The following is a 25,195-nucleotide window of genomic DNA, read 5'->3' as shown; positions in this document are numbered from 1 at the left end:
TTCAGTTACTGGCTTTTCAAGAAGTTTCAACCACTTCTAATCAAATCATGTACATTTCCAAGCACCTTTTCCCCTTTTGCTAATAAATACAAGCCGAATATGAGCTAATGTTGACCGTTGTGTTGCATTTTCACTGCTGTTGTCGCAGCATGTTGCAGTGCTGTTTGTATTTGCAGGCTTGCAGGAGAAAGTATACGATGACACGTTACACCTGTGTGTATGGTGGCCGCGAGGGACAAACCGGACGAACCCACAGACTTAAAGCCACAGCCGGACATCAGTCACCTGAATCACAACCACTGTATCAATATACTGTATCAATACGCGTTCATGAATCACGATGGAGCTCTCGTATCAATCTATGAAAGTTGCCCACCAAGCCCGGGAAGCGGTGAGTGTAAAAGGTTTTTTTTGTTATTGTCTATTCAAGTAGCTTTTACGAATGTTGGCAAGCTAATAACTTTTAGCTAACGTTAACTAGCAACGGTACTTTGGGGGGAGAGAGTAGCTAATGTGACGTTAGCTAGCTCTGCTTATGTTAGCTAACTGTCCTAGATGACAAGCAACTCTACAGCTCATAGCATGGTTTCAGGGCCAGGTCGTTTGGGTTTTACACACGTTGTTAAGCAAACAGCTAAACTGTAACAATTAGCCGTTGTGCTAATCAGGCTAGCTAGGTATGCACGTATCCAGAGCCGCGATGAATCGGCGTCTACAGGTTGCCTAGCGACAACCAGTCAGGTGGTTGTCATTTCTCGGTATTTGTCGCCCTCTACTGGCTGGTTTTGTTTCTCCCTGCTGTGACGCTCTCCCATGCATTATGTTCTCTCCACATCAATTCATGTAATTAGCGACGGGAATTGTGCGTATAGCTCACAGTCATATGACGTCAAAATGTCTACCACATGTTGATTGAACTGCAGCTTTGAATTACTGCTGTTACTGTGAGTGCAGCAGTAGCTTTGAGGTGCTGTGTTGCTCTCCAATAGGATGAGCTGAGGACGGAGATGAGGAGGAAGAGCATCCTCACCCTCATTTACCACCACCTGCTGGGACAGGGGTCAGTATGAAGACGTGTGCTGTGTGGTGTTGTGGTGTGGTGTGCCAAAACACATGTTGTGTTGTTGTTGTTGTTTACATCCTAAACATTAACATGAGAAAAGGCATAGGTTTGTTTGCTGCACACATTTTAACACAGGACCGATCAGCTATTGATGGCACATCAGAGATGTTGCCGGTTTCAAACCTAGACTTTTTTATTTCAACATTATTAAGGCTGTGCCAATTTATACTTGGTCCATTCATTGTAACAAGAAGGCTATACTCTGTGGGTGTGGATGCAGTTCATCAACAAAACGCATTAAAAGTAAATCATATTGGAATCCTCAGGCTCACAGAGCAAGACAGCAGACATAGTTGACCTTGTTTGTGTTACTTTTTGACCTGTCCGAGGTCCCTGCCTGCATACGTATGAGATCGTGTGTGTGTGTGTGTGTGTGTGTGTGTGTGTGTGTGTGTGTGTGTGTGTGTGTGTGTGTGTGTGTGTGTGTGTGTGTGTGTGTGTGTGTGTGTGTGTGTGTGTGTGTGTGTGTGTGTGTGTGTGTGTGTGTGTGTGTGTGTGTGTGTGTGTGTCCATTCACCAGCTACGTGTCTGCAGCAGTGGCCTTGGACCAGGAGACTAATGGAGGTGTGAGGAGGTTCGAGGTCTGTGATAACATCGATCTGGAGATGGTGCTGATGGAGTACGAGAGCTATCACTACGTCAAGTTCCAGAAATATCCCAAACTTATCAGACGAACAGTAGAGCCGGGTATATGACCTCCACTAAAACACTGAGCAACGATGGAGTCGTGCTCAATGCAAGTTGAGAAGTACGTGTTACATCTCGCCTATAGCCAATTAATATTTTCTGGTTATGTCAAGGTGAAACCAGAACTGCAAGGAGTGGCGGGGTAAAGAGGTGAGTGTCTCCCACTTTTTATGTCATGTTCAGGACTTAATAGTAATACACAGTCCATGCATGATGATAATGTAAATAAATGAGTAAAATATACACCAATACGAGCGATTATTGATTTGAAGAAGTTTTAGACAGATTTGACAGCGATGTGGAATAAGGCATGGTGTACTTGGAAGTGCATGTATGATTGATTTTCTTTTTCAGCTTAATGAATCCTACCTTCCTCCATCGATGAATGTCTTCTGATTGTCTGTCCCACAGGAGTCCCGGTTCAGCTGTGAAGCCACTTCCCAAAATCAACCAGTCCAAGAGCCCACAGTCTGGAGTCGGGGCCAAGAGAACAGCTGCCAGTTCACATACAAATGTATATACACTAAACACAGAACAACCAAGATCAGACAATTCAAATAAAAGGTGATCATTCTGACACCCTGATGACTGCGTTTCCAGGAGAATGCCTCTTCTGTTCCTCCAGAGTCGTCAGAGTTTGGCCTCAACGTTTCTTCAATCAGAAATGGACCAGCTGGTGAGGCAGCCATGAACAGAAAGGTACTGGGGAATGGTTGTTGTTGTTTACAGACGAAGGCAGGCATTATTGTTTTAAGGGCGTTTATGTATTTACATTTCAGACATTACTAACCGTCATCCAGTAAGACAATTCTTTTTAATTTAAATGTGTCCTTGTATATTTCTATTGGAATGTGGGACAGAACCAGTTAAGTGATACTTTTATTGATGTTTTCAACATTACTACCTTAACTTTCACCTTTATGTTTTGGGGTCGACATGAATAGCAGACAAAGCCAAGTCCCTTAAGAATAACGCCATTTAACCATTATAATTATTTACTATATTTTGTGTAATCTGTTTTTGTTTTGAATCTAAATCACTGCTGTCAGTTTTTTTTATTTGATTATGCCTATTTCATGCTTAGTTTGTTCCCCTAAATTAGTTAAAATCTTGCTTGTCTTCGGGCCAGATGACGGACGGCAAATGTCCGATCCATGACATCGTCAAAGGAGCCGGCAGCGACTCAAACCACATGGTAATTATAGTCTGTAAAACATGCAAAAATCTAAATGTTCATCATTCTAATTACGTTTGACACAAAATCCATGAGAACAATCCCATTTAATAAGAACAAAGCTACGTATAGTAATACACTGCCACCAATGATAATGCTTTTATACTGTGTGGCAGGAACGGCTACTGAAGCCCCTCAGTGGCTTCTCTGGAATGAGCGGTGAGATGAGAGAACTTGCTGCGATCATCAGCAGGGTACTACAGACCGACACGCACACTCAAATACTATATAGCGAATTGTGAAACGTAAGAAATGGATCCTTAAAACATCTACTTTTGAAACTTTGCTTTAAGTGATACCAAAAATGTCCATCGGGGAGCAGCGAGGAGCTTTGTTGGGAATGGATAGATGCCCGGGTTCTGTCTATTTCCCTTATCTGATGTTTCACTCAAAGGGACACCTATTTACACAAACCTAATAGCACCAGTGTGTGTGTGTGTGTGTGTGTGTGTGTGTGTGTGTGTGTGTGTGTGTGTGTGTGTGTGTGTGTGTGTGTGTGTGTGTGTGTGTGTGTGTGTGTGTGTGTGTGTGTGTGTGTGTGTGTGTGTGTGTGTGTGTGTGTGTGTGTGTGTGTGTGTGTGTGTGTGTGTGTGTGTGTGTGTGTGTGTGTCTTCATGTCAGGATGATATCTTCTGTGTCTGTGTACACCCTACAGGACATCTATTTGCACAGCCCCGACGTGCGGTGGGAGGACATCATTGGCCTGGCGGATGCAAAGCGATTAGTCAAAGAGTCTGTCGTCTATCCCATTAAGGTGCAGCCGCCGCCTGGGCACGCTGGTATTTCGGCTGCGGTCGCCCGCCTTCGATTCTGAATACATCTCCTTTAAAGGGCTTAAAGAGAAGGAGGGCAGCGGGGTCAGGCTAGTCCGTTAGGCTGACATTAAATCTATATCTTGGGTAATGTGGTAACACGCATACACAGATGGATGGGTAGTCAGGGAAGGAGGAACACACACTCATGCAATGCCATGAAAAATGTACATACACAACCGCATTCACACACACTTCCTGCTGCATACATATATTGCACATACAAATACAACAAGGCACACACACACACATTGCATACACGCGCTTCTGTCATCATCACCTAGACCTCTCTCATGGATATGATGACAACAAATCGGGTTGTCTGCATCCTCTTGACATTTCCAGACGGAGATGAGGACGGATGTGTCTATCCTCTATTCTGCTGGCATGTTTTATTGAATAACTCCGCTCCTCCACCTTCCCTCCACAATCCCAAACTTCTATCTCCATTATTATTCATTCTATTGAGCATAAGGTCAGTTTGGTTATTTGAATGGGACTCTGTTTGCCACCTGAAATGCAGACTTATTCGTGGTACGTGGTATTGGCAGCACTGACTCGGCCATACATCAAGTCAGTTTACTTTGCACACAGCTGAGCGTCTGATTGGTCGGGAGGAAATGGAAATGTTTTGTTGTTGGGAGATTATGTTTGCAGCTCGAACATATTTTCACACTGATTTACATTATTTACTAAAGGTTTGTCTGTGCCTTTCATATAATACTCTTTACAGTTGTATCTGTCTTCACAGTATCCCCAGCTGTTTACCGGCATCCTGTCTCCATGGAAGGGCTTGTTACTCTACGGCCCACCAGGTAACACCTCCAGTGTTTTAAAACCCCGCCAGGTTTGCTGATGAAGGAAAATGTGTTGTTTCTTTGCTCTTAATCAGTGACATTTGGTATTCTTCCTGACATATACTCGTGACCATCCTAACATACCCACAGGTACAGGTAAGACGCTGCTGGCCAAGGCTGTGGCTACGGAGTGTAAGACGACGTTTTTCAACATTTCAGCCTCCAGCATCGTCAGCAAGTGGAGAGGAGATTCTGAGAAACTGGTCAGGGTAGGTTATTCTTCAGCGCCCAATATGTCAAATGCAACAAATTAAAAAAATTAAGTTTTCCTGTAAATGTGTGTATATGTCTGCAGGTTCTGTTTGAGCTGGCCAGGTACCACGCCCCATCCACCATCTTCCTGGATGAGCTGGAGTCAGTGATGAGTCAGAGAGGAAGCAACATGGGGTACGCTGAACCACAACGTGGGCTACCTTTATTTTTTTCCCCATACCTGAAGGTTAGAGGTTCACTCCCTGCACTAGGACATCTATGGTGTGTCTTTTCACCTGAAGCCATGTCTCCTCTGAGACGTCTGAACCATAATTCTGAAGCTGATGTAAGGAAACAATAGGAAAAAACTTAATTTTAGCAATAATTCTAAAGCTCTTTACTAACTAAAAGGCAGAACACTGGACATGGTTGGACGTATAGTTAATTATTTCTGTCACCAGTGGTGAATATAAATGTTATGTAACAGCAGAGTGATGTCTGTCTTCAGAGGAGAGCATGAGGGGAGTCGCCGGATGAAGACGGAGCTGCTGGTTCAGATGGACGGACTGGCCAGATCAGAGGACCTGGTGTTTGTACTGGCGGCCTCCAACCTGCCTTGGTAATACGTCAGCATAAACACACACCACATATGTACACACTTTAATGGCCATCACATTTTTTTGGGGGGAAATCTACAAAAAGACTGATGCAAGGATGGCAGACACACACATAATCATATTTTCATTTCTTCTCCCTTGTGTTTTATTTCACTCTCTTTTTCAAACAGTTCTTGTTGGGTTGAGATTATTTCCTTAAAGAATATAAAATGTCAAACTTCCAGCATATCTTACAAAAAAATACATACATTCAATAATAATATATTTAAATTGTGTATCAAATAAGATATTTTATATACAAATCAGGATATTTGAACATGAAGTGAATGAGAAAATGAACTGCGGTCTACAGATCTCTAACTGCTCTTCTCTCAGGGAACTGGACCACGCTATGCTCAGGAGGTTAGAGAAGAGGATTCTAGTTGGTCTTCCCTCCTCGCCAGCTCGCCAAGCCATGATCTGTCATTGGCTACCTCCTCTGAGCTCGACAGGAGGGGTGGAGCTACACACGGAGCTGGACTACGAAACTCTCGCAAAGGTATGTTACAGCGAGGGCCTGAGTCCACGTAGCATTGTTGTCTGAGCACCAGCGGCATTTTTTCCCCCATTTGTTCCAGAGGAGAAGAGATCCAGTGACGAGCTGATATTGTTGTCATGGAAACATTAAAAAAGAAACTGGCGTGCTTTTTCGATGAAACACACAATTAAACAGACAATTAGCAAATGTTTCATAATTTTTCTATTTCTTGGTTTTCTTTTTCAATTGTTTCTTAATAATTAATGTTTGCGATTGAAAAAATAATCTGTCTTCATGTCTGGAAGAAGCACTTAGAAAAGAGAATAGAAAGTGTGATCCCAACACTGTCAGCATCTGCCTGTTTGCTTGTGTCTCTCTTTCAGGGGATGGAGGGATACTCTGGCTCTGATATACGACTGGTGTGTAAGGAGTCCGCCATGAGACCGGTCAGAAAGATCTTTGATGCTCTGGAGTCGTATCATGAGGGTAGGACAACACACACAGAGGCCAAGTGGTTCAACGACACACTACCACATGAGAACCCCGAACAGCCATGTTTTCTGGGAAGTGTCCCTGAATAAAACATTGTAGCTTCACTGAGTCTCTCCTCCTCACAGGAGATGCTGACCTGCCTGCCATTCAGCTGGAAACTGTGACAACAGCTGACTGCCTGGACGTCATCACACACACCAAACCCTCAGCTCGAAACCTGATGGACAAATACACAGCCTGGGAGAGAGAGTACGAGTCTGTCTGACACACAGTCACGCTTACACTGACCTGCTGTTTCACACCGCAAGAGTGTGTTCTTTATTTGGGCTTTCCTAAATAACTTGGGCTGATATTTGAATCGACTTACAAAAGCATCATTACTTTAGTAAGTTAAACAATTGAATTAACTCAATGAATCCTCATGATTGAACTTCAATTAAAACACTTTCAACACCTCAAATTTCTAAAGCGTTGTTTTTTCATTTTAGGCTAAGTAAAGTAAAATATTGGAATGAAAATACTGAAAACATTTGCATATATAAAACTCCTTTTGCTATTCCAGGGGCAGAGCAAAACTTAGAGGGGCGAATTGTCACTTTTATAGTATTACACAGATTTTCTTAAGCTACTGACATGACATTTGTGAACATTTTATGGCACATTTTACTAACCTTATATTTTATATATTTTAATTTCACATTTATGATTTTTTTGACATACTATACTATGAGTTTTTCAACAGACCATAATTACTTTTTTGTGATTAGTTTCCACATACTGTAGTATACTTTGACTTTTGTGATTACATTATTCAACGTACTATACTTTTTCATTACTTTTTTTTATCTGTTCAATGACCGTAATGACAAGGAAAACACTTCCAGCTGAATATCTTTATTCAAACTTACATTAATAAATCATGACACAATGAGAAACATTTGATATAGATGGTGAGTACTTCTGAAATTCATGCTTTACTTTGACTTTTTCACATTCTGGACAATCAAATACACATTTCTGTATAAATGTATTTTTTGATTTTGGCCGATCATTCAGATTTACAGGATTACAGGGTGGGGATGAGGGGAATAATTCAATTTTCCTACCACCCACTGTTTAAACAACAATAATCTATAGCATTGGTTACTGGCGGCTGAAGGGTTTCCCTGAAAGACTATGATCAAATTAAACTGTAGAGTCCTCTGGTTACTTCTTATAGCAGATTCTTCAGGATGTGTTCGACGGCTTCTGGGAAGCTGTCACATGTCAGGTCAGGAGGAGGGTTGCTTTTATTTTCATCTCCTTCTCTGTATTTACCTGAAAGGTGAGAAGGTGGAATGCCATAATTTATACAACAATCATAATAAATGCTGTTTGTGGCAAGTAAAAATATTAAAAGCTAATTTTAAAAGTGTATGCATGTGTCATTCTATGGATCTTTAAGTATTAAATGTGCTTTATAAATTTGCCCTGTCTTGCCTGTGACATTTGTGACAACTATACAAACATTACACACGTGACAACATTTTTCTGACACACTACATTGACATGTTTATAGCATATTACTGACATACGATAAAAAGTCATAACATATGCTTGTATATCGCGTGTCAATCAAAGTCTGAGTGTAGCGAGTCCAAAACAGCCATAAAAAGCCATGGTCCAATTTTTTGGGGAAAAAAAAGTAGCTATATAATACGGTATCTAAAAAAAAAAAAAAAAAAGTCATGAAAAAGTCATTGTTTAGTATGCAAAAAAAAAAAAAAAGTAATGAAAAAGTCATGGTATAGTATGTAAAAAAAAAAGTCATGATATTGTATGTAAAAAAAAAAAAGTCATGATATCGTATGTAAAAAAAAGAAAAGTCATGAACAAGTCATGTAAAAAAAAAAGTCATGAAAAATGTCATGGTATAGTATGTAAAAAAAAAAGTAATGAAAAAAGTTTTTCTTACCAGTTCGGACCAGAATTCCCAACATTCCTGCATTCTGAGCTCCGCCCACATCATCTCTGGCATCCTATGGGAAAACAGCAATGGGACACAAACTAACTTTAAATAAAGTGTACCCGGTATACATTTTATTTCACTTGACAGGCTGTTGTGGAAATGGTTACAATTTATTTCCAAAAGTTTCTACTGAATTGAGTTTTCTTTTTCTAAATAACCTGCTTCATGAATGAATCACAATTGGCAATATACTTACATCACCTATCATGACAGCTTCATCGGGGCTACATCCCATATCAGACAGAGCCTATTTGAAGGAAACAATCAAAAGAAAATGAGAGAGGCCCCGTTAAGAGGTGAATAAACTATGAAATCAATTACCAAAAAACAGTACCAAAGAACCAAACAGATGACATATCCAACTTATAGTTAAAAATCTGACTACAACCAACAATGTTTTACATGTTTGTGGTAAATACAAAAGCCTCTTCTCTTTTTTTTTTTACTTGTGGTGTAACTGCGTTAAAGTATACATTTCTAACCTGTGTGAAAAACGTATGTTCCGGCTTCCCCACCACCGTAGCTTTACAGTCCGCAGCGTACTCAAGTCCCGTCACAAATGGCCCGGGGCCGAGGGCCAAACCATCCTTACGTTTGTAGTAGCGAGCCTTATGGATGGCGATGAGAGAAGCTCCATCCAGAATCATTCTGGGAGAAATATGCATGATTAACAGGCTTCAATGGATGTATTTACAAAATAAATAAACCTGGAGAAAGACGGCAAAGTACAACAAATTTTAAGGTGGCATTTGCAGTTACTGACTTTGGAACTGTAGGAGGAGTTCAACTGGTCAAAAAGCAAGATATGTCAAAGGTCATCGATAATTTAGACCCAGTTTTTTTAGGAAATAAAAGCACACTAGGAGAAAACTAAAAAGGCAATTAAAAAAAAAGCTTGTTACATAATCTGACCTGTTAGGTCACACGCCAGGAGAACCTTAAAAATGAATTGGAACTCAAATGTTCTGTGACTCACTGAAGGATACATCTATTGGGTGAGTTTAGCACCTGAAAGCCCTGTTGAGAGTCTGGTAGTCGAAGTGATCAGGAGCGAGGCCGATGACAACAGCATTTGGCTCTGACGTGTCGATACCTGGACATGAAAAGATATACACACACTTGGATTGGTCAATCAGTATTAATCTTTTCACAAATTCAGAAATATTATTGAGCCCGAGAGAAATTCAAGCATCCAGTAACAGCTTACAAAACACATAAAAAGACCGACCAACATATATGAAATAATAATAATAACAACAAAACTATATAAAAAAAATCTAAAAACACAAATGTTAGGGGCAAATAGTCTATGCAGCCAGGATAACTATAATTAGGTGGTCTCTGCTTCACTCACGCACACACAACAGCATACTCACAGCGCCGTACCAGTGAAGTCTTCCAGTGCGCTGTCCTCCACCAGCAGCAGCGGTCGGAGTTGTTTCTGCTCCAACAAAGTCCTCGCAGCACTCAGTGAAGTGAAGATCTCTTTCTCCTGGAGTCAGGAACAAGCACTCCAGAGTTCAAACCCCGAAAAAACAAATAAGGTTAATAATGCACTAGATTAATATGGCTTTGGATGTTTTACCTGAAGGTCAAAGTTGAGACGTTGCAACCGTTCCAGTAAGTTCCTCTTACTCTCCTTTGTCGTGTTGGTCACAAACTTCACAGCTACAGACGCCTGTCGTAACCTGACAGCCCCCAAATACAAGAGCACGCATCTTGCAATTTAAAAGCATATTCAGAATTCATATGAATCTATAATAAAGATGAGTTCATTTCTATTTCCAGACCCTCCTTTTTGTGTCCGTCCCTGGTGTGGGAGCTGTTTCCTACCTGTTCAGGGCATCCTGGGCCCCCGGCACTGCTGTGTCTTCAATATGTAGAGTTCCACTCAGGTCGATGAGCACGGCCTTCAGGGCACGCCTGCCTGCCATGCTGGGGACCTGCAGAGGAGGACATGGGGAAGGTGACCCGAGGTTTTGGAAATGTTCAGCAGCTTGTAGAGGTGTGGTGGCATGTGGGTGTGATGACACAGATGTCCTGAGCTTCTTCTGACTCTTTAAAAAGAGCTGTACACATACGATCCATAACAGAATCAACGTCGCTGCACTCTTTACAGACAAACTCACTCATATGTAAAAGAGGAATAATAATCCCCCCTGTCATTTGGTTACCTTGAATGAACATAAAAAAGCCAAAAATCTGCAGCCACAAATACACAGTTAGATAAGACCTGCTTGGAGTACTAATAACCGATTAGCATTTTCTAAACAGCAGCTGTAAATTATGCTTTAATCAGTTTTTTTAAAAAGCTTATTCTTTCATAATAATTTATTATTTTAGAGATTATACAGTCGTAATCATAATTCACATTGGTTGTGGCAGAATTGATCAGATTACTGTGTTGTTCAAACCTATATCAGGACAAACTGAGAGGCTTATTGACCGATTTGTCCCCAGAATTGATGGTTTCCTGCCTAGACTACAGATTTTGGGGATTGTATTTTACTGCTATTTGACGGTGTGATCCCCTATTATTTAGACATGCTTGGATTTCTGTCATGTAGTTATCAATGTGAGGGTACAATTAAAGCTCTTAATACCCACCCAACATAGCTTAAACACACACACACACCGCCTGTAGATTGTGTGTGTGTGTGCGTGTGTGTGTGTGTGTGTGTGTGTGTGGGGCAGGGATGTTAAAGCAGGAAAGGCTGTAACTTAACAAGCTTCACAATTCTGTATTGTGTTTTAAATAATAATAACTTTGTTTGTATAGCACCTTTAAAAACAGCAGTTAACAAAGTGCTTTGATACAGTACACACAAATACAGTAAAAGCAAAACAACAACAAATGTACAGAGGAAATTATTATTAGCTTGTAAATTAATGTGAGGTGCTTGTAAAGAAAGAAAAATAATGGGATAAAGGAATAAAACGATAAAAAGATGAAAAGATAAAAAGATAGAAAGATAAAAAGATAAAAAGATAGAAAGATAAAAAGACGGCATCACAGGAAGGCAAGTCTATAAAAATGAGTTTTAAGAAGAGAGGACTTTTAAAGGACTTTATTGTGCTGTGACTTTTGTATTGATTAATAATCACTGTTAAGAGTCTATTCTGGTTGCTTTTGTTTGAACTGTAATGCGAGGGGGTAAATGGCAAAAAAAAAAAACAAAGAGAAAAAAAAAGAGAAAAAAAAACATGAAAATAAGAGAAAAGAGATGCCTCATGGTGTGAATAACCCAATTTTAAATTGGAGAAAAAATATAAAAACAAACTCAGGTGGATTCAAAATGTAATGTGTTTACAAAATATACATGTATTTCTATTTGAGGGACTGGTGAAGCCACAAAAACACCTCACGTTCATACATATATAGCTAGAAAACAACTGCATGGGACGCTAACAGAAATTCACCGTCTGTTAACGTTTCATGACCGCGACTTCATGGCTGAAACTAAACGTTTTCTTAACCGCACAAACGGAACAAACACTTAAAAATCAATCCACACGTTTAAAGCTCAGCAAGGTGCGCGGCTAACCTTTAGCAGCAGCAGCAGCAGCTCCTACTTCCTGTTGACGTTTTCTTCTTCGCTGGTGTAGAGCTGTAGCTGGTCTAGTGGGGGTTGAGCTCAGTGCTGCCCCCTGCAGCTCAAACGCCGTAACGACTTCTACTGTCTTTCTATTATTCCTCTAGCTTTTAAGTATTTTATGTTTTGATTTCACTTTTTACTTCCATGGATTTGTTTTTAATGACACTCCCTTTTTGATACCACTCTCTCTTCTCTCTTTTATTTTATTTTTTTCTCTGCTGCATATGTTATAATCAGATAAGAGGGTTATCCTAACCACTTAATCACCCATTAGAATAATAAAAAAAAAGCATATGTGTATCCCACTAACAGCTAACAGATGTATCGCATTAGTGGTCTTTTAGGGCATTCAGAGAGATTTAATATTGGGTAGGGGGGGTATTAGCAAAATGATAAAAACCTTCTGTCTGCACGATGCCAGACAAAACTGATCAAATCCTCTTTTCAAGCCTCCAATGAATAACGCTGTTTGCCTATGTTGTTTTTTAATTTTTCAGTTTTGGTTTTCACAAAAATATTGTGCAGCCCATCTTCTGTGAAAAACATCAACATATCTCACTTCAAGTGTCTTTGTTCTGCATAACATCTACATCAGTTCCCTCTTTTAAATCCTGTATCAGAATACTCGCTTTGTTGTATTGTTTGGTTTTTGATTTTATTTAAAGGCAGTTCACTGTTAGGAACAATGTTTGTTACATTTTGGTTTCAATATTTATACAAACTTTGAACTAGCAGCTCTGTCATTGTGATGGACAGCATTTATTTTGTGCCGTTTTTGTTTTCTTTAAATTGTAATCATATAGATTTATTCTACATTAGATACTCAATTATAGAAAAAAAATCCATTGATTTCCAGCTCTCCAATGTTGTTTGTCTTATTGGAATTAAATGCATTAAACTCACCAGAGGCACACAAAATGCAAATCTTTAAATTACTTAAAAACAAACGAGTCAAAACACATTCTAATCGTTAATGATTGAGGACAAGCAGACACCACACATCCCGGTGAAGTGCAGATATTTATTCATGTATGATCGCTTACAGACTTCACTGTGAACCCACAGCTAAACTGACTAATCACAGATCAAAGTGGCTTTACAGTGGAAATCTCCCTGATGAACGTATGCTTCTAATTCCAGCAGATCCCCCATTCCCTCACTCTCCCTCCCATGTATTTAGAATCAAACCGACCGTAGTGTTAATAAAAATGTTTGTGGAGCTTAGCGTGGGAAGGGATGGTGATAATTCACAACATATGGGGATTATTTGTAAATTGGAGCAGGGGATAGTAGGACCAACAGGAAATCTAGAGAAACGTGTCAATATTTACACGGAGCAGAGGTGGAGACATCCTGCAGTATCACACTCAATTAAAAATACTGGTATTAACATACGTTTTGTTCAAGTGGAAAAGATTCAAAATATACTTTGGCTAACGGCAAATTTTAATATGAAAAAGACAAAGAATTTCATTAAATTGTCCAATACATTTGAGTTTGGCCATTTTTATTACAAACATCTCACCAAATTCTTCTAGATGGATGAATATTTTTTTCAGAAGAACATTTTAAAAACATTTTTATAAAATAAAAAAAAGACAGTTATGGCCCAGGATAGAAATATAGCAGCACATAATACATATTTACATAGAGTCGAGCCCTACTGCTTAGGATTACTTCCATCTTTGACCTTTTGTATCACGCAGGTTATCTTCGGGATAGACCCGGTGTTTCCAGGTGAAGTCATCCTTCTGGTTGTATGTGAACACCTGCAGGTTGATTTAAGTGTTTAAATCTCCAAGGAGACCCAAAGGCAAACTTCTCCACCCTAGGCGATATTTCTGTGTGTGTTTGTTTCTTTGTCACATGTTTGGTGGCTTCATGTTGGTGTTCGGTAAACCGCCGTCAACCAAACAGCAACAACAGGACGATGCAGGCCGAATTCACTATAATCAAAGGCACTGGGAGAAAAAGAAGAAAGGAAAAGTGAGCCTCTGGATTTACATATTACGTAGTAATTGCAGATTTCCTACAGTTTCTTGTGCATGAAAGTTGTTGATGTATGTGAGAATTGTGGTTTATTTGGTCAAATAGAAAAAGAAATAACGTTTTTTTTCCTCCACTCTGAGGAAACAAAAGGTTTTGTTACAGTAACGTTTTATTCACCAGAAGTCAGTGTGTGAGAATGTATGGATACCCAGGCCTGCTTAATACGACATTCACCCAATATCCCCTCTAACCTCTCATGACGGTCCGGACCGAGCGGATGAGGGTCAGGATCTGGGCTTTGACTCCTGGATCGTCCCCAAAACCTCCAACTCCCTGGTCAACACCGAAGCCGACTGGAGGGTGACGAGGAGAGGAGGAGGTGTAGAAAGGAGGACAAATACAGTAAAAAGACAGCAAACAGGAGCTGAATATACACAGCACGTTTATATCCACTTGTTTTACTCTTTAGAATTACATTTTCATGAAGTAGCTCTAAGAATGAAAAAAAAACCCTATTTTTTCCACTGTCACCATTTATTTTCAGTGTAACAGCAGCTACACGTCACACGCATACCTAGCTTCTCTTAGCAGGTTATAACACGTTATTTCAGTTACATGTATAATGTTTGTGGTGTAAAATACGGCAGCGTACTCACACTTGCTGAGAAACCTCTCCTCGTGCAACACAGCGACGGCATTAGTGCAGAGAATAGCGGTTTGGATGAGAGAGTAGAGCGTAAACGCCATGTTGGCAGCTTCTTCTTCTTCTTCTTCTTCTTCTTCTACGTCCACCACTCCTTGATGCCGCTGCCGTAAACCGGCAGGAGAGGTCGTAAAACAGAAGTTAAGGACGTCCCTGCGACCACTGAACTAAACGAGTTGGTTTTAACTGTATTTCCATGTATTTATTTAAAAAACACAACCTCCCCATTAAATCATAATTTAAAAATAACATAATAAAAAAGGCACTAATTTAAATGTATGAAAAATATGTTTATACTGTTAAAGGCATTTTAAAAACAGTGTTTTCATAGTTGTTTGATATTTGTATCATATACATTCTCAACTGAGTTTATTTTGTTTGTTTGAACTGTCTTTATTTTACCAATCCATGTTTTTTACAGCTATTTAATGTGATTAATTAATTTGGGAGGAGGTCCACCCTGCAAGCCAATGGTTTATTCCCATGAAGCTGATCAGTTCCATGAACACCAAATAGGCCTAATCATTAAACCACATTCTGGTTATTGTATAGACTTTTAATTTACACATAAATAGTAGATAAACTACAAGAGCATATTTTAAATACATCTGCATGAACAGCTTATGATGACATCATCTCCACTCATTCATTGCATTCTTTAAACACGGTGGGCGAGTTCTCATTTTTATTCTCTCTCACATACACTTGACGGCACCATCATCATGTTCACCAACGTGTTGCTTTCTTTTTATTTTAACATTATAATAAATTATATTTTCACAATCAGGGTCTTAATCGTTACTGAAATAAATAAACAAACAAACACATATAGATAGACTGACTGTGAGGTTCAGTATTCTCACCATGACGTTTTATACAGTCAGGAGAAATCATTTACAGGTAATATACAACGTCTTCTGCCCCCAGACAGTACACAGAACTGGCCTTTACATGTGGTTGGTTCACCATCTGAGGCCCCCCCACACATTCACAGCTGATGGTGGCAAGATTACCTTGGTTCCATACATTTGGGTTGAGGGTAAAAAGTACCTCCAGGGTGCCTTTGAGCAAAGCATTCTCTCGTTGATCGACATGCTCAAAGATTCACAGTAGAAGTCTGCTTTTTATCCATAAACTGTAGATGTGACACCAGATGTTATTTTCCTTTGTGAATAAAAGGTGAAAAATAATCAGTGCAGCAACATCTGCATTGAACATAATACTGTATTCTTTTATACTCAGAAATCCCTCCCAAATACTAACACTGTGTGTACAAACCGTTCTGCCAGTGCACAGTCTGCTTAAAGCGTGAACCGTTTTGGTGGTGGATGAATACTAGGATCATTGCATCTTTAGGTTTAAAACCTAAAACAACAATACTTCATGTGTGTTTCCTTTTTATTTTGTTCTTCATCGGGCATATTCAAGTGAGGGCCATCGAACAGACTAAACATCGACCTCTTCGGTGATGACGTCGTGATAATTGGTGGTAATGGTGATTTATGTTGATAGGGGAAGTTTGTTTTGGTCCATCAACACAACTGGACATGGTGAGGATAATCCCTTTGGGATTAAATGTGGCCGATACATAAAGGTTGGGTTTGTTTCTCTGCGGGGTCCCGATTTGGTGAAACCACGGCAACAACAACAACAACAACAATAATAATAACAATCGTAGCGTGAAGTCCGTCCTCATCCACAGCGTGGTGTGTAGACAGTTGGGCCAGCAGCAGTAAGAGTCACGGACAACAGCACCCAGTCACACAGCATCTATGACTCTCCTCTTGCTCTTCATCTCTTAAGAGCTCGGAAAAGTTCAAAGTGTTCCGACAGAGTCTACGACTGCCTCCCGGGCGGTCTTCGACAGCCCTGAAACTCACAAAAGACGAGAAAGGTTGTGGTTGCTGTGATCCGGATCGAGTAAAGCTTGGAGTCTGACTGCCGGGAGTCGTTCCGTTTCTCCTGATTTCAGCAGTTTGTGTCCATTTCGGTTCAGTCATTTTGGGGAATAAACTGGACCCACTGCAGTACAAGTTGGTCCAAATGTCTTTTTAGTTTAAGTGCAGGGCTATTAACAGAGGTTGTACTGCAGAGGCAGAAAAAAACACTGTCCAAGGAAAGCTTAAGAAATGTATTTATATACTATATAATGTCATATTCCTTCTGTTTTTTGTCTCTCCTATAATTCTCGGTTGGTTTTCATGTTACGATCTTTTCTCCACAGAAATCCAGGCAGCTGCTTCCTCTCACGCAGGACGTTGTTGACTCAGCCTGTGAAGACAATACATGAAAACAAACACATCATTACTGTCAGGTCCAGTTTAGTGTTTCTGAAAGAAAATAAGATTGAATAGACTTTAATACAGTTTATAAAAAAGGTGCTAAATCCAGGCTAATGTGGTGGCAGCTTCCAAAAAGTAATATTCAAACTATTTCAAAGTCAATTAAACTCGGCTGAACTTGTTCACGCTGCTTAGTGTTTTAATTAATTACATTTTTATATTCTCATCTGACATCTACCATGTTGGTATTTCTCTACTAAAAAGCTGCATTATCAAATTAATTAAAAGAAAGTCACCTTTTAGCTATTTGTTGAGGTGGGAGCTGATCTTTTCTTTTCTGACGATGTTTGCGTAGGGAATCTGAAAGAAAGAAAAAGCCAGAGACAAATGTTAGTTTTTATATATGCTATATAGTACCGTATATAGATTATAACATCACCCAAAACAATTGGTCACCTACCAAAAAGCCACAGCCAAACAATATTCTAGTTTTTAAATAATGTATGAGTTTTAATAACATTATTTTGTCTCAAAACAACATTTTTACTAATTGTGAAAAGAAACAATTTACTGTAAGTAATATTCAAATAAGTTAATAATAGATTGTAATAGACTGACAGTTAAAAAAGGAAAAATAAATAATTAATTTAAAGTTTACGCATGATAGTCAATCAAAATTCCCAAACATGAATACACATTTTTGTACATTTGGGTTCATTTGAATGTCTGTGAAATGAATAAATCATTGCTCTCAGACAGATCCATCTGCTGGGTCGAGACGCATTAGTCAAATTTGAATGTTTATTTATTTATTTGATTTTTTTGGTGCACGTGTCGTCGTGTGGCTGCTAATAAATGATGTCGGATGCCTGTTGGGTCGTCTGCCTTCGTGGTTACATGGACTTTATGTGTGTCGGTGTACGTGCTGGGTTTGTGATGCGTACGAGTGTGTGTGTCGTTGCTCGTGTCAGAAAGCAAAGACAAACACCGTCTGTCAGCCTGTCTGCCAGCTGCTCCGGTGATTGATGTGGACGGAAATACTCGACTGCAAAGGAACTTTTCACCCATGAAAGACAAACTAGATGGATGACTCCGTCTTGTGATGGACAAATAAGCTACAGAAGAACCGTCCACTTCTGTCCTTTATTGACGGCTTTATTCATGTTCCATTTAATTTCTTCTAGTTTTAAGACACGGCTTAGAATTCCATGTTAATGTCTGCAGTCTCCTGTAGTCGTCATGTTATTGCTATTGTCACATTTCCTAACGCTCTTTTAAGTTCCTCTTTTTCTGTTTAAACTGCTATATTTTACACAACAATTAGTCCTAATTATATCCTTCTGAAAAGCATTACCAAGATTGTTTTTCAAAGCGAGCAGCGAGGTTTTTTTTTTTTAATTCATGTATCTATAAAAGAGATTTTTTATTTGTCATTTAAAGGCGAAGCAATGATATTTGTTTTCAGTGTTCAGCATTGATTGTGTCATTAGTAATCGTACCATCTGTAGCTGTTGGACCATCTCTTCTCTGTAGGCGAGCTCTCGTTTCATCTGGTCTTGGAAATTATCTGAAATTAGCGGAAGTAGTTGAGTAACTGATCGAGTAGAGTCGTTAAAATACAGCTGATGAAGGGTTAAGGTAAGAGATTTACAAAAACAGGAGCAAGAGGAAGGTAAGAGGGCGTGGGAGAGCGATGGGGACAAAGGAGAACATCTAAAAGAACTTGAGGAAGACAGAGAAGGAGAAGATGCCCTTCAGAGTATGACAAAGGAAAGTAGGAAAAAAAAATGACTTACGGAAGACAGGAAATGGCGAGGTGCCCTTCAGAGCATGAAACTCTTGCTCCAGTCGCCTCCTGAAGTCGATCTGCTCCAGTAAAACCTTCTGGAGTTCCTCTTCAGGAGCAGGAAGGAGGAGAGATTAAATTAAAGAGGGAGAGAAAGAAAAGAGGGTGTTGTGCGTTAAAAATAAATGCATTTAAATCTATGCTTCGCTGGTTATGCTTCTATGGTTAATACATCTGAGAGGATTTGAAATGTGTGATTCAAATTTAAAAAAACCTTTACCTTTCTCCATATTCTCGACCTTCTTCAACGGCACAGGAGAGGCGGCCCCGTGGCTTTGATCACCTGGAAACACAAGGAGACTTCCTTTCAGTTTGTCCCAAATATGCCATTCTAAATGTCAGACATGTTTATGGTATATCAGTTACATTTGGCCGTCAGTCCTATGTTGCATTAACAGTGGAAACCCCTCTGCATTGCCTCTCATCAGCAGTGGAGCATTGTAATTCACTATTTGGCCACTAGATGTCAGTGTAAATGTGTGGTTACAGCACCATAGATGCAGACCTTTCTGTAAAGAACACAAGTGAACACGGCGACGTGTGTTCAGAAATGAGAGTAAATAGATTTTGTAGCTCATAAACCGAAGTGATGGTCTGTGGTGAAAAGTTTAAAGGCTCACAGGTTGCTGTTGCATTATAAGGACAACATGACATTTATTGGCAGGTGAATCGTTTTCTGCGACTATGAAAACTGCAGGCGGATCAAAAAACTGTACATTAATATAAAACAGCGTTGTTATAACCAAACAGCATTTCATATGATGCATATTATGTCCGTGCTCTCTCATGCTTTGTCCCTGCTGGAGGCTGGGTCTACTTGTTGAACTCGGCCACATTCCATCTGCTTTCCTTTTAACGACACCTTCGTCACATGCTGTTTTCAGACTCACCCGTTGGAAAGTTTCTATATTGTTCCGTGTGTGTGCACGTGTTTGCGCTCACGTCTGCATTGTGACAATGAGGCATCGTGCGCCTTAAATGAAGCGATCCAACAAACTCGATGTGTATATTCTCCTCCAGTCATTTCACATCCCGGCTCCTTAAGCCTCCCCATGCTTCTCTCTCTCTCATTTAGAGCAGAGAGAGGGAGCGCTCTCCTCTCTCCTCCTCTCCTTTCCTCTCCTCTCTCTGTCTCATTTGACAAGCAAATTTGCAGACAGTGCCCGAGGATAACAACCTCGTTTGACAGTCAATTAACCGTGAATAGTCAAAGCCAAGGCGGTTTGCATTACATAAATGGAAAATTAGATTATTTTTTCTCCCTAGAAACAGAGAGGGAGTTTAAAGACAGTGGAGGGGAGGGGGGAGGTGGTGGGACTCAGAGGAATCAGGCCTTCTAATCACGTAGAGCTTCCCACCGCCCAGGGAGACGTTTGGCAATCAGGGGAAAGGTGGTCTCATTTAATTTGTTTCGTGTAATTTTTGGAAATACATTATACATTATGCGCAGGGATCATTACGGTGTGTGTGTGTAGGGGTTGATGGAGGGGGGGGGGGGGGGCAGGGAGTGTAGATATAAATGTTGGCACAGATGTCATAAAGCACTTTTAATGTCTTCCTGACAGATATAAAAAGGCAATAAGCTGTGATCTTTTTCAAACGGGAAAGGTTTCTTTGCGCTGAGGAGGGGGAAAAAAGGCAATTATGTCAGCGGCGATATGGGTCTAGGATGGAGATTGCATGCGCGGCTGCTTATCACTGAGCTGATGTTTTCTTGTTGAACTATAACGGCCCCCCAAAGAGTAGCAGCCCCGGCGACAACGCTGCTAAAGAGAGCAGCCGTGGCGGAACGGCGGCAGAATCAGCTTTCCACCGACTGTTTCATCTCTGTGTATTTATATGAATCCCTTAACTCACGTCTGAGAGGTGCAGGAGATTGAGGTGGATGAAGCCGGAGACTACGGAGCTTCTTTCTCACGTCTTTAAGTATTTGGAGTATCATTTATGTAATAAGAAGATATGCCATTGTCACTAATGTATATGAAGTTTGTTTTATATGCATATTCACAAACACTGTGTGTAGAATTATAACTAAGGGACTTGCTTTTGATGCAATTATATAATAGACATTTTCTAAAACAATGTGTTCATTTTTTACTTATATTTCAATAACAAATAAAACATATTCCTGCCTTCTAGATATGTGACTACAAATTCAAGGTCTGGTCACAAGCTGCCAATGCAGGCATTATTTATAAATGTTTGATTTCCTGATTTAAATGTGTGAACATGATTAAATCTGAAGTTTCAGGCGTCGGATTTGCTCGGCGATGTGAGACTGAAATTACACTGGAGTGAAGCCGAATGCAGAAAATAAATTAACCATGCTATGCTGATAATTAAACATGCTATTTTTATATTTGACTCTATTTTCTTTATTGATTACGGTCTTGTTTTACCACCTACAGCTGCTCTGCCAACGCAACAAAAGCCCCGAGTGAGTATTCGTACCTGAGCTTTCCCTCCAGTAATCGGGCGCCGACGTCTCACTCTCTGGTACCAAGAAACTATTCTGCTCTTTGTTTTCATCTGAGAGAAAATCCAAACGGAGGCAGAGAGACAGACAGGAAGAGGGTTTCAGTAAGGCCCATTGCTTGAGCTGGTTATCCGGACACATGGAGATAACTAAGTGTGCGCATGGTGTGTGTCCTTTGTGTGTGAGACATTTTCTTCAGTAAAAGGGTTAGAGTGGGAGATGAGAGGAGCAAATGAAACGTCACAGGAATATGAGCCTCGCAGGGACATGGAGGCACTATAAAACCACTCACTCAGACACTAAATGAAACAAAGGCGCTATAATACAAGTCAGACGTCGGAGGGGAAAGAAAGTGTGTAACAGTTTGCTGAAATAGATTGTGTAATGCTATTTGATGAAACCGTGTAAAAACCCGTTCAAACATTTGATGAAACCAAGACATTGTAAAACGACTGTAGGGTGACGGATGTAGTGTCCTCGCAAACAGCAGAGCAAGAAACGTGGGGTTTTTGGTTCATGAAAGAAAACTATATTCTGTTTTTTGCAAAAGCAACGCATTTTAACTGTTAAGAGGAGATTGTTTTACAGTTTTAAAAGGCAATTTGCATAAAACTAATAAGCTATTTTGTTCCTTTTGATGCAAGTGTTTCTAATAACTATTTTTTTCTTTATCAACATTCCAATACAGTATTTTTCAGTGCAGAGGATTAAAATATCTGTGCTCACCAGAAATGCTGGAGTTGTCTTTGGTTGCGTACACAGGTAGTCCTTCGTCTCTATTTTTGTGAACCTGAAAACAGAATAGAGTCAGTTAGAATTCCGTATACGTTATCATTGTATAGTTCAATTAAAGCAGTGCAGAAAAACCTATAAGGCATCGTGATGGCTTGGAAAAATTTTGATTCTTTGATGCAATGGTTATTGTTTATATTAACATGGGTTTCCTTATTTTATTCTATACCTGATATATTTTCTTATTCATCTAGTTGTAACTCATTACTTACAAATGTAATCTCCCTGGCTGGTGCTCTGCTTTTTTTAACCAATGCTACCATTCATTTGTAATAATCCAATTTGGTGACGATGGTTCAACCCTTTTTTTTCTCTCTCTCTCTCCGTCTCTGAAATCAATCAGATGTTTTTGCAGTTTGTTACCCAATGGATGGTTTTAACTCCATTCTGGCTTAAAATGCCCCTCATAACTCTCCCTCCGCCTCCTCCTTTCTCTCTCTCAGAGGCCCGGTTAATGTGGGAGGCGACAGGTTAAAGATTAGAGTTGCCCTTACAGGCTGGGGTGACGGAGGCAGAACAAACACACTGTGGCCATTAAACAATCTACACCTGGGTCTATTAGCCGGGATCAGAGTGGGGTGACTGTTTCAATTTCTTCAGGGAGAAACCAGCCTATCAATCTGCTTATGCAGATCACATCACTGCCTGACTGCAGCACCATTTAAATAATAATTAGCTAAAGTGGCCTGGGGGGATATTTACGTTTTTGTAAGCTGGGTCCTCTCGGTGAGGCGGGGTGGAGCTGGAGAGAGGCAGGCTGGCATTAGGGGAGGCAGGCAGGCTGGGGGACTCCTGCTGGATGGGGTCCGAGGAGGAGGGAGGGGAGGCGCTGGCATACACGGCACCACTCCCTCTCTCCTTCCCCCTCTCCTCTCCGTGACTGTCGCTCAATGCTGGGAGATACAGGTTGGTTTGAGTCTGTGGCGGCCTGTTTGTGAAGCTCCCCTCCTCATCCTCGTCCTCCTGCTTCGACGACTCCACATCCACCTCCCCCTCCTCCTCACTTTCCGCCCCCTCCACCTCACCGTCGCCCCCGCTTTCACTTCCGTAACTACAGCTGCTGCTGGGCGATAGCCGCTGGTGGCGGTCCGACCTGGCGACCACGACCCCAAAGTCCTCCTCTGTTGTCCCGCTGTTGCCGTGGAGCTTGGCGATGCTCTCGGCATCCTTAATGACAGGCCGGAAGGCTGAGCCGTAGCTCGGCTTCCGGGTTTGGAGGGTCGGGGTGTCCAGGAGTTTGAGCCAGCCTTCTGACGTCACAGGGCGAAGGTCAGGGGTCACTGTTGTGCACTCTGGGTCAAACAGCCCAGATCTGGGTGTGGTGGTCCCACTGCTGGGGGCCATGGGTGTGCTGACACCATTACCGTTGCCAGCTACAGCTCCAGGCTCGCTTGGGTCTGAGAGATCCAAAAAGGCCTGCCTGAGAGAGGGGTTGTCTGCCAGAGAGGAGAGGGCGTTGGGCTGGGGCTGGAGGTAGGTGGGGACAGGGATTCCTCCTGCCGCTCTTGGTGGCCAAAACATGCAGAAAGGAGGGTAAAAAGTGTCTTTGCGGCCAGGCCACAAAAGACCCGACAACCCTGCTGCTTTCTGCCCACCTGAAACATCACTGTCATCTTTTTTCTGTTGGCAGAGGCCGAATGCCGGGAAGGAGTAAGGCGAGGGGAAGAGCGATGTGGGAGGGAACTTCTGCAGCATGCCGAAGCCTTTGCTTGGGACGGGGATGACAGGGTAGCTACGGGGAGCCTTAAGGGGGGACAAACTACCTCCGTCCAGGTCATCATCATCTTCAAAGCGAGCTCTTTTCTGAGCACCCAGGTCAGCTCCCATCATGTGAGGCACTACCGAACCTTGGAGGGACTTCATCGAACCTATCGAGGAACAATGGGACGAAGAGGGCAGCGCTCTCTTCCGGCTGCCTCCGTTGAACATAGCTTTGACGTCTTCCCACGCGAAGACTAATTCATCAGCCGGGATCTTGTCAGAGAGTTTGAGATGTCGTCGCCAGGAGTTAAAGTTGGCAGCGTCGGGCTGGGTGTACTTGGCGTCTGGTGTGCGGTGGGAATGGAAAATAAATTTATTTGGGGAGAAGTACATGTTGCAGAAAGAGCACTTGATGCATTTGGCTCTGGAGCTGTTGTAGCGTGCTGGTATGAAGTTACCACGGCAACCCCAGGCGCACTCGTGCGTCACATCGAAGGCAAAGTTGTCGGGCAGTTTGGGCGGCGCGTTCTCCCCCAGGAAGGACTTGCAGAGGCGCTCGGCTTCACGCTTGGTGATCATGCCACAGCGGCGCGACGAGATGGGCATGGCGCCGGCCCGACGGAGGATCTCCAACTGGACCGGAGTGCACTGGACACAGGTGATGCCCAGCGCCACGCGGCGGTTATGGATTTCATTATAACTGTAGTTCTTGAGGAGTGTGTTGGAAATCTGTGCCAGGCAAAGTCTCTCATTGTGATCGATGACCAGCGATACAATGGGAACGCCGTAGAGGATGACCTGGCCAACCTGATTCGGCTTGAGGTTTGAGGAGGAACCGGACGGAGAGGGGGAGGATATGGAAGAGGATGAGGAGTGGTGATGTGCGGGTCTGGGTGGTGTCAGGGGTTCCTGCTGGTAGGAGCCTGTTGAACTCGTCATTCTGATGTCATTAGGGCTCGAAAGATGGGTCTTGTCCATACTTGGAGGAAAGCTGTTTGTAGAACAACCTGAATGAGAAGAAAGGAAGAAAGAAAGACCCATGTGTTCATTTTCTTTCCCCATAAAAAAATCACTAACACATAACTAAGTGTACTTTAATGATGAGTGGAATTTGTAAAAAAATTAATAAAGAAGAAAAAAATATATTGAATTACTTAATATAATTTAAAAATGACAATTAACATTAATTTTATGTGTTTAAGGAACTGGCTGATTTAGGACTACACATACATTCACTACAAAAAACAAATCTGAACTACTCGAATTCCTCT

At 41.3% G+C, this 25,195-nt stretch overlaps 4 protein-coding genes across 5 annotated transcripts; 1 reads left to right on the top strand and 3 right to left on the bottom strand.

The window, feature by feature from the left end:
• The first annotated feature begins 266 nt into the window (after positions 1-266).
• Positions 267-6,980, top strand: katnal2 (katanin p60 subunit A-like 2). Its single transcript, XM_084034972.1, has 16 exons — positions 267-391; positions 990-1,060; positions 1,644-1,810; positions 1,924-1,960; positions 2,222-2,324; positions 2,411-2,509; positions 2,940-3,005; positions 3,161-3,238; positions 3,700-3,798; positions 4,608-4,671; positions 4,804-4,922; positions 5,009-5,100; positions 5,414-5,524; positions 5,898-6,060; positions 6,423-6,525; positions 6,657-6,980. Exons 1-16 carry the CDS (start codon positions 341-343, stop codon positions 6,794-6,796), a joined length of 1,563 nt encoding a protein of 520 aa, XP_083891098.1. The 5' UTR covers positions 267-340; the 3' UTR covers positions 6,797-6,980.
• Positions 6,981-7,432: 452 nt separating this feature from the next.
• hdhd2 (haloacid dehalogenase-like hydrolase domain containing 2) lies at positions 7,433-12,106 on the bottom strand. The gene is made up of 9 exons (XM_084035412.1): positions 12,085-12,106; positions 10,373-10,482; positions 10,125-10,227; positions 9,926-10,031; positions 9,548-9,632; positions 9,022-9,187; positions 8,736-8,786; positions 8,486-8,549; positions 7,433-7,848 (listed from the first exon to the last, which is right to left on the bottom strand). The coding sequence occupies exons 2-9, from the start codon at positions 10,471-10,473 to the stop codon at positions 7,745-7,747; spliced, it is 780 nt and encodes a 259-aa protein (XP_083891538.1). The 5' UTR covers positions 10,474-10,482; positions 12,085-12,106; the 3' UTR covers positions 7,433-7,744.
• A 1,517-nt stretch (positions 12,107-13,623) lies between these two features.
• On the bottom strand, positions 13,624-14,929 carry ier3ip1 (immediate early response 3 interacting protein 1). Its single transcript, XM_084035276.1, has 3 exons — positions 14,781-14,929; positions 14,376-14,477; positions 13,624-14,096 (listed from the first exon to the last, which is right to left on the bottom strand). The coding sequence occupies exons 1-3, from the start codon at positions 14,869-14,871 to the stop codon at positions 14,041-14,043; spliced, it is 249 nt and encodes an 82-aa protein (XP_083891402.1). The 5' UTR covers positions 14,872-14,929; the 3' UTR covers positions 13,624-14,040.
• Positions 14,930-15,547: 618 nt separating this feature from the next.
• On the bottom strand, positions 15,548-24,933 carry skor2 (SKI family transcriptional corepressor 2). Of its 2 annotated transcripts, XM_084035478.1 has the most exons (8): positions 22,926-24,933; positions 22,158-22,221; positions 21,407-21,484; positions 19,176-19,238; positions 18,906-19,004; positions 18,609-18,676; positions 17,406-17,469; positions 15,548-17,098 (listed from the first exon to the last, which is right to left on the bottom strand). In XM_084035478.1, the coding sequence occupies exons 1-7, from the start codon at positions 24,900-24,902 to the stop codon at positions 17,413-17,415; spliced, it is 2,406 nt and encodes an 801-aa protein (XP_083891604.1). In that variant the 5' UTR covers positions 24,903-24,933; the 3' UTR covers positions 15,548-17,098; positions 17,406-17,412. The 2 variants fall into 2 exon arrangements, with proteins under 2 accessions (XP_083891604.1, XP_083891605.1); XM_084035479.1 differs by lacking the exon at positions 21,407-21,484.
• Between the last annotated feature and the right edge of the window lie 262 nt (positions 24,934-25,195).

The sequence above is a fragment of the Eutrigla gurnardus genome, assembly GCF_963514095.1.
Source record: "Eutrigla gurnardus genome assembly, chromosome: 19".
Classification (NCBI taxonomy): Eukaryota; Metazoa; Chordata; class Actinopteri; order Perciformes; family Triglidae; genus Eutrigla; species Eutrigla gurnardus.
Note: the sequence above shows the minus strand (reverse complement) of the source record. Positions and strands in the feature narration are given on the sequence as shown.